This window comes from Musa acuminata, chromosome BXJ2-5 (assembly GCF_036884655.1).
Source record: "Musa acuminata AAA Group cultivar baxijiao chromosome BXJ2-5, Cavendish_Baxijiao_AAA, whole genome shotgun sequence".
Lineage (NCBI taxonomy): Eukaryota > Viridiplantae > Streptophyta > Magnoliopsida > Zingiberales > Musaceae > Musa > Musa acuminata.
Genome location: NC_088342.1, coordinates 40,060,858 through 40,069,159, shown reverse-complemented (window position 1 = coordinate 40,069,159; position 8,302 = coordinate 40,060,858). Strand labels below are relative to the sequence as shown.

Below are 8,302 nucleotides of genomic sequence, written 5' to 3'. Positions count from 1 at the left end.
TTTAGCTATAAAGCCTTTTATTGTCCACAGTAAGATTATGAGTTAAAACTTTCTGATAATTTTGTCTTCATCAAATTTGATGATCATTATCAAATTTCACCACAACCAAAATTTGCTTATTTTTTTATTATATTTGTAATGCCATCAATCTAATCTACCGAAAAGTGGAAGGCGATATAATACTGCAATCTTATAGGTTTCTTTATAAAAATAAAATAAAAGGTCAAAAACCTAAACAAATAACTCCCATAGTATAATTATTACATAATTTAATTTATAATTAATCAACCCATAGGATATATATATATATATGTATATATATATATATAATATATATTATTCTAAATTGTAACCAATTCAAGTTCATGATATTTATAATTATTAAATAAACTGATTACATAATTCGAGTCCTAATCGGTCCACCATGCATTTGCTATGTAACTCTAAAAAAATTAAGAGATAGTCGTACGAACAAATCACAAAATTTATTACAAATAAATAATTTTAAAAAATAATTTTTTTACATTTAAGATATATTTATAAAATATTTATAAATATCAGATATTTTCTTTATGCTCATATAATTTATAAAGTTTAAACTTTATATATATATATATATATATATATATATATATTTAAATCATAACTTAACATAAAATATTTAAATGCCAACAAGATTTCGACAAGGCATATCCAAGCCACGTCAGGATGTGTTGGGAGACCGATTTGTATGCAGAAGAGGGGCAGAGAGGAAGAAAGGGAGAGAAGCGAAGCCAAAACAGGACACCGACTCGTGGGCGCACGCAGCGGAAGCGAGATGAAGGTGATGGTCGCCGTCAAGCGGGTGGTCGATTACGCTGTTAAGATTCGGGTGAAGCCCGACAAGGTACGATGTCCCTTCGCGACCACCAGCCTCCATCTCTCAACCTAGGGTTCTGACGGGGGCCGCCGCCTTTCCCAGAGCGGGGTCGAGACGAGCAACGTGAAGATGTCGATGAACCCCTTCTGCGAGATCGCCCTCGAGGAGGCCCTCCGCATCCGGGAGGCCGGCGCCGCCGCCGAGGTCGTCGCCGTCTCCGTCGGCCCCGCCCAGTGTGTCGACACCCTTCGCACCGCCCTCGCCATGGGCGCCGACCGTGCCGTCCACGTCGACGCCGGTGCGGCGCCGGTTCTCCCCCTCTCCGTGGCTAAGATTTTGAAGGCACTCGTCCAGGTGGAGCAGCCTGGGCTCTTGATCCTCGGCAAGCAGGTATCGGAATTGGATCCAAGCTTGTGTCGTCTATCTTGAATCAAACCAATGTTGGGTTCTTGACACGTGGGGCCCGTTTAATTTCAATCTTTATTCCTATACTTAAAGATTAGAGAAGTGGAGTACTGTGTTCTTTCACTGTTTTGCTTGCCTTATGAATTAAAAGCGAGTTTTTGTGTGTTCTTATTAGTGATTGTGGTATTAGAATTGCTATCTGTTTCAGGGCTAATATTCGGGTGAGAAAAATAACATCTTTGGTCTGCTTTTGATGTTAATTCTTGGATATTAGGAAATGGATGACCGTCTTTTTTACACTGTTTAGGTTGCCTTATCAACCAAAGATGAGACTTTGAGTGTTCTTGTTAGTGATCACTGTATTACGGTTGTTAATTGTATTGGGGATAATATTCTGATGAGAAAATAACACCAAGTTGTTCAGAGTGGTTTTGGGTGTTAATGTTATCTATATTTTAGTTAGTCGTGAACTCGTAGCGGTTGGTATTTGATTGTTTTTCTCAAGTATTGCACATCACTTAACATGGCTAAAAGCATGGTTTTGAATATATGTCTGGTGCCAATATCTGTTATCGATTTGGACTGGTATGGTGCTGGTATACCAAGAAAATTCGCCAACTTGTATCTTTAGTATCACTAAAAAATAGTTGAAAAAAATGAATACTGAGTGGTACCAAACTTACTATATGTCTTGATTAAACTGGTAAATACTGAGCAGCACATACATATTTTAAATGGTACATACAACCATGGTAAAAAGTATAGTTCCTTGAGGTAGTACTTGTCAATCCCCCCAGTGATTATTGAGAAACAATAATTAGATGCCCATCATATAAATTTCAGCTTTATAAGACAACTTATGTAATCCAATTGAGTATATTTTATCAGTTAGAAATTAATACCATTTGATTAAACATAGAGTTCTGATTTTAGACTTTTGCAATATTTTGGTGATCTATTAGGATTTTGGTTTAATTGAGGCTATTGAGAACTGAAACCGTAAATTTTACAATTAACGAACATAGATTTTCTTGTGAACATGACAAGGTTCTAGGTTGGCAGAATGTAGTAAAGGATGATCATTATGCTTATCCCAATTATCAGAATAGCCTCTAGCTTGTCCATTAATTTTACAAGTCTTGTTTGATATTTAATGTCTTCCCTCTATTGATTCTTTGTTCTGTAAAAGAACAATCATTCTATTGCTTGATGTTAGCATGACATGCACAAGCCTCATTCCTGTTTGGCTAGTCAGTGCCACCTAATATCATGATTTTTCTTGGTACTTGTAAAATTATTGCTCAGTACACTTATTCTAGTGCTATATTATCCAGACATTGCATGTATTTTTGAAATCTTTTAAACTAATTAAACTTGTATTGTTTAGTTAAATCATTTATTGTTATTACATATTTGTGCAAAAATTTTTAAGATGGATTTTTTCATCCTTGATCTAGCTAGTTGTGAAATGACTTTACTCTCTTTTGATAAGAGTTGTACTCTCTTGATTCATGTCTGAATGTTGACCTTGTAATTACATGTATCAGGCAATTGATGATGACTGCAACCAAACAGGACAAATGATAGCTGGACTACTTAGATGGCCACAAGGAACTTTTGCTTCAAAGGTCAGGCATTATAACCCAGATATATACAAAGTGGTACTCTTCCGAGTTCCCAACTTATAACCATATTATGTGATATTCCAAATCCAGTTGATCTTCGACATGCATATATCAACAGAAATCCTGAGCAGATACAGTAGTCTTTATTAAAAAAAAAAAGTAATCCACTTGATGTATGTCTCAGTTATGAAACACAAGTTTGTAAAAAGCATGAAAGAAGTTTGAAGACTGTTCCAGGGCCTTGAGCTATATGGAACTTTGATGATTACTTGATCCTAAGAACCATATGGAAAAATGAGATTAAGCTATAAAGCGGTTGTACACATTAATACACTGTCATACAATCATATAGATATTGAATACTTGGTATGTCCTTTCACAGTTTCTTAAAGGTTTCTTCTTCTTTAATGAATAGAAGAGACAGAATGCACCAGCTAATATTTCCAATGAGCATAAGTTGAAGTTCTTAATACATGTACAAACAGAGGAAGATTATTTGAACTCCACCACCCTCTAATTAAAATAATGGAACCAAAGCATGAGTCCTTGTGAAAGGAAACTGAAGGAAATGATTATTACTGAAATTTTAACATGAAGGAAAAAAAAACACTAATCATAGATCAGGTGTTTTACCTTTTGATTAACCCACTGTTACTTGTGCTCCTTTTAGCTGCTCCTTTAGTACTTTAAGGCAAATACATGCTTGATTATGTTTCTCAGCTTTGAAAAGCATGAATGGTCGCATAGAATTTGAGGATGTTGAGGTGGATCTATGCATATTTCTGTTGAAGCTAAGAAAGACGGGAGGCAAAACACAGGGGAACAACTATATGAAATTCAAGTGTTTCATCTTTACATGTTTAGTTGTGATAATTATTTAGGCTGTATTGGTCCCCTTGTGCTAACAACGTCTCTCTGCTTTGGAGACTGGTTTTTAAATTTAATCCAGGGATTATAAAAAGGAGTGGTGCTAAGTAAGTCATGTAATTGGAGAAGAAAATCATGTAATGGAAGCAGTTTTAGAAGTAGGAATGTTGACGTGACACACCGCTAAAGTTTGAGACTTGTTTCCAATGAAGTTCACTTTCTCTGAACTCAAGGAATGGTTTTGTTTTGGACTTTTCATTACATTTGTTCTGCCAGTTGACATGTCATTATGGATCAAGCATTATTCTTTTATAGGACATGGGTTAAGAAGTTTTGAGTCATAAAAATGTTTATGTTGCTTATATTATATTGAAATAAAGTTCTTAATGAATAGTCATCTTTTGTAGTTTGGAAAACACATCTACTTCTCATGTTTGGGTTACTCTACTAGGAACCTTCAACATTACCATTATAAAATTTCTGAAGCAAAAACTGAAACAAGGAGAGTCATAAAGTTCTTTTCTGATGAGTGATGAGGCTTCCAAATTATATATGTCTGGTTACTTGAAATCGGAATTTAGAACCATCCTTCTTAAAAATATATACGGATCGCAAATTGAATTATTTTTGGTATGACATACGAGAGAATGCACCAAACTGCCTTGTTATTTATATTAATGAATCACATCCTCGAATTATATTTGAGAACCATTAAACCATACATTGATTTATCTTTCTTTTACCCTGCACAAAATTGTACTGGAGTTATTTTTTCTTGGTGCAGATGATTTTTTGTTATATTTTATTAGATAACTGTTTCTGGCATCCATTCTATTTGTGTCTGGCATCACTAGACCATTGATCCAACTATTGCAGAGTACCATGCTTATTCTTATTCTGTACTGGGATATTTATTTGCTTTTTTTTTTCTTCTTAAGCTATTGTTTCTTGTTTCTTGATCTGTGTTCAGGTATTATTTTTTGGAGATGTTATATGTGGATAATATTTCTTTTTGCCAGAAGTTAACATAATATTATTCAACCATGTTCATTGCTTTTAGTAGGTTGTGCTGGATAAAGAAAAACAAGTAGCAACAGTGGAAAGAGAAGTGGATGGTGGTATTGAGACTCTATCTCTAGATTTGCCAGCAGTAATCACGTAATTTCTCATCTTTCTTTTAGCTGTTTTATTTCTTGGTTATAAGTTTTTGCCTTGATTTGCAGTCACTGGCATAATCTGGTATATACTCGAATAACAAATTCAATCAAAATCGAGAAGTTGTGTTCGAATTGGAATAATTTGGAACGCACTTGGCTAACAAATTCAATCAAATTTAGACAAGTTGTGTTTGACTCGGCGCTGAGTTATCTATTCTCGTGTTCCTCCGTTGCTGACTAGAGAATGGAACCCACTAACACGGCGATTGATTGTGTGATGGACCAATGTAGCGGCTATTAAATCTAGAAGCAGGTCGGACATCATAAACACTATGAATTTTATCTTGATCAAGACTTGCTTTAGTGCATCACATAAACTTGCGGAGTCTATATAGCACACCGTTTAACTTTGTTTTTCTTTAAAAAGATTTGTAAACATTATCTCAACCCAAAAAGGAGAAATAAGATTTAATTCTTAATCGGAACTGGTATAAGGAGGAGCTTTTGTAAACATTGTTGACTGTTTTTAGTTTGATTTCTTTGTCCAATCAGTTGGATTTTCTTCTTGCTTGATGCCGGACATGGTATCAATTTTGCAGAACTGATCTGAGGTTAAATCAGCCAAGATATGCAACTCTTCCCAACATAATGAAAGCGAAATCGAAGGTCATTAAAAAAGTTACACCCGCAGAGCTGAATGTGGAGCTGAAGCCAGATCTGGAGGTGGTTCAAGTCGCGGAACCTCCCAAAAGGAAAGCCGGTGTTATCGTCTCCTCCGTGGATGAGCTCATTCACAAGTTAAAGAATGAAGCTCGTATCCTGTAAGATGTTTGATTGTTCCATCTCCAAGTGATCCGAGGTAGAAACCTTGGTCGCCCTAACTGATCTCTATCAATCTTGCCTAAATCATACAAAATTCCAAGCATTTCAATGTAACCATTATCGCATCATCGAGCACAGAAATTATTCCTTCTGTAATGGTTGTCATTGATGCAGTTACGAATAAGGAGAGTATGTATCTTCACGAACTATATCATTGTATTATCTTCACGAATAAGATTTACCTCTTGCTTAATACTATTTTAGATTTGAAGCATTCTCTTTCAATTTACTTTTCTTGTTTCTCCCTTCCCAATATTTATGGTTTGAGAGCTAAGAATAATATAATATAAAAAAGGCATTTGGCTTGCAATGATAATTTAAAATCTCAACCCCTTCTTTTTATATTGCATTCGGATCTTTAAAACATAATATGCAGATTAAGATAATTTACAGAAATAATAAAATGATATATTATTTAGATTTAAATAATTTCGAGAAGTATTTAAAAGATTTTAAATTAGAAATGACATGTCCTCTGGGTTTGATTTAAGAATTTTATAAAAATAAATAAATAATTTAGACCAGCCATTGTATATATATGATACACTAATTTTCGTCTCGATACTAAAAATAATGTATCATCGTATATTAAAAAATATTTTCTCTAGACCAAATTTTTATAATAGAATCCAAACTTATTTAGAAGGTCAAATGTTAAAAAATTTAGATGGATACATCATGATTTGGTCCAAATGGAAAAAAAGACTTAAAGAAAATAGAAAAATGATATATTGTTCAGGTTTAAATAATTCAAAAAATAGCTAAAAAATTTTAAATTAGAAAAAAAATAGTGACATATTCATATGATTCTAATACATAGATTTCATTAAAATTTCAAATGATTTGGACTAGTCTTGATATATGATATACTAATTTTGATTTTAACCCTAAAATAGTGTATCACATATCAAGTCTAATTTTTTTCTTTGGACTAAATAGAAGCTCAGATATCAAAAAAACATTACATGAATGCAACTTATTTCAGTGAAAAAAAAAAAAAAAAAGATAAAATAGAAAAATACTTTGTTTTTCAACGAGAAAGTATCATACATACTCTTATAACTTGAAAAAACTACTCTTTTATACACCAATATGCGATACAAATTGTTCATGTATATAATACAATAAATGCTCTTTTTTTATATTTATAAACCTTTTCTCATTTGTACAATATTTACAAAAAAAAATAAACGAAATTTTTTTGTATAATTTCAGAGTTCACAAACTCTTTAAGAAAGACATTGACATTTTCCATAAAATTGTGAGTCATTCAAAAGAGCTCCTACAATTTCTGATCGAAAATGCTTCATATGATTTTTGTGAGAACGACACAAGAAATCCAAAAAGATCACTAATTATATAATTGATGAATAAGAAAATGTGTATGCTATTTCAAAATGTTCGAATATGATAACTTATGAGGTATAGGCAGTTTGCTTTAGATAAACTATATTTTTGTAATACATCCCTTAGATTTAATAATTGGCACAATATTGGGATGCTGCAACAATTTTAGATAACATTTTCTTCAATGTTTGTACCTACAAAATTGGGAAACATCATCATTAAAAAAATTATTTATCGAAACGATCAAATTACAGAAAATTTCCTGTTGAGTTATTGTTTTATAATTTTTTATTTTATTTTTAATATTAGGCTTTGAATTATAGTATTTATTTTCAAATCGTATAACTAGAAGGTGTCAATGTTTCATATCTTCATTATTTAATGATAGAAAAATATATTTAATTGACCTAACATCATGCATTTTATTGGAGGCCATGTAGCCAAAAAGAAATCTTCAAACAATATCACTGTTATTAGTAACCTTAGAATTTCATATTGAATAAGAAAAAATAACTCTGAATTCTAAATATATCTATATCTCGAATCGTGAATATATTACTATCAATGATACGTAGGATTCTTTGAAAGATAAATGTGCACATGCCCTCTGAATTAGAATATTGAAATATGTATCTATTACATCGTCATGTATTATGAATTTAACATGAGGGGGAAACAACATTTGAACAATGTGTATGCTAACTCTTGTATTTAGATATATGAAAAAAATATGAGTGTAACTTCTTATTTTGAAGCTAATAATAGAATATTCATCATATAAAACCTATAAATTATAATACATATAAATCCTACCAAATTAACCAAAGATATCAAAAGATAAATCCTACAAAGTTAATAAGTAACCCTTACTATAACTAGACGGTTAGAAACACTATAACCCTAGAAGCCTAAACCAATGAGATAGATGTATTGGAACTTGACTCCCCTTGGTGACAATTGAAACCCTAAACCCTTCGACATAGGACTAAAGATGGAACAATGATAGAGATTCTTATAAGAAAACTTATGCCAATTACGCATTAGTGCTCTATTTTACATTAACGTAGTTTCTTTTTAGAACAAACAACAATGCTTGAAAATGAAAGAAAGAGTGATAGTGAATTGCATGAAGAAGATAGCACAGAGCTATCAATCAGTAA

General features: G+C 32.5%; 1 protein-coding gene across 1 annotated transcript; it reads left to right on the top strand.

The window, feature by feature from the left end:
• The first annotated feature begins 708 nt into the window (after positions 1-708).
• On the top strand, positions 709-5,988 carry LOC135612778 (electron transfer flavoprotein subunit beta, mitochondrial-like). Its single transcript, XM_065109447.1, has 5 exons — positions 709-886; positions 962-1,249; positions 2,812-2,892; positions 4,820-4,914; positions 5,513-5,988. The coding sequence occupies exons 1-5, from the start codon at positions 731-733 to the stop codon at positions 5,736-5,738; spliced, it is 846 nt and encodes a 281-aa protein (XP_064965519.1). The 5' UTR covers positions 709-730; the 3' UTR covers positions 5,739-5,988.
• The last annotated feature ends 2,314 nt before the right edge of the window (positions 5,989-8,302 follow it).

Bases quoted from the DNA above. Each gene is read 5' to 3' on its own strand.
- LOC135612778 (XM_065109447.1), top strand. From the start codon at position 731: ATGCAGAAGAGGGGCAGAGAGGAAGAAAGGGAGAGAAGCGAAGCCAAA. The intron at 2,893-4,819 runs GTCAGGCATTAT...TGCTTTTAGTAG, and splicing joins AAGGAACTTTTGCTTCAAAG to GTTGTGCTGGATAAAGAAAA. The intron at 4,915-5,512 runs GTAATTTCTCAT...TCAATTTTGCAG, and splicing joins GATTTGCCAGCAGTAATCAC to AACTGATCTGAGGTTAAATC.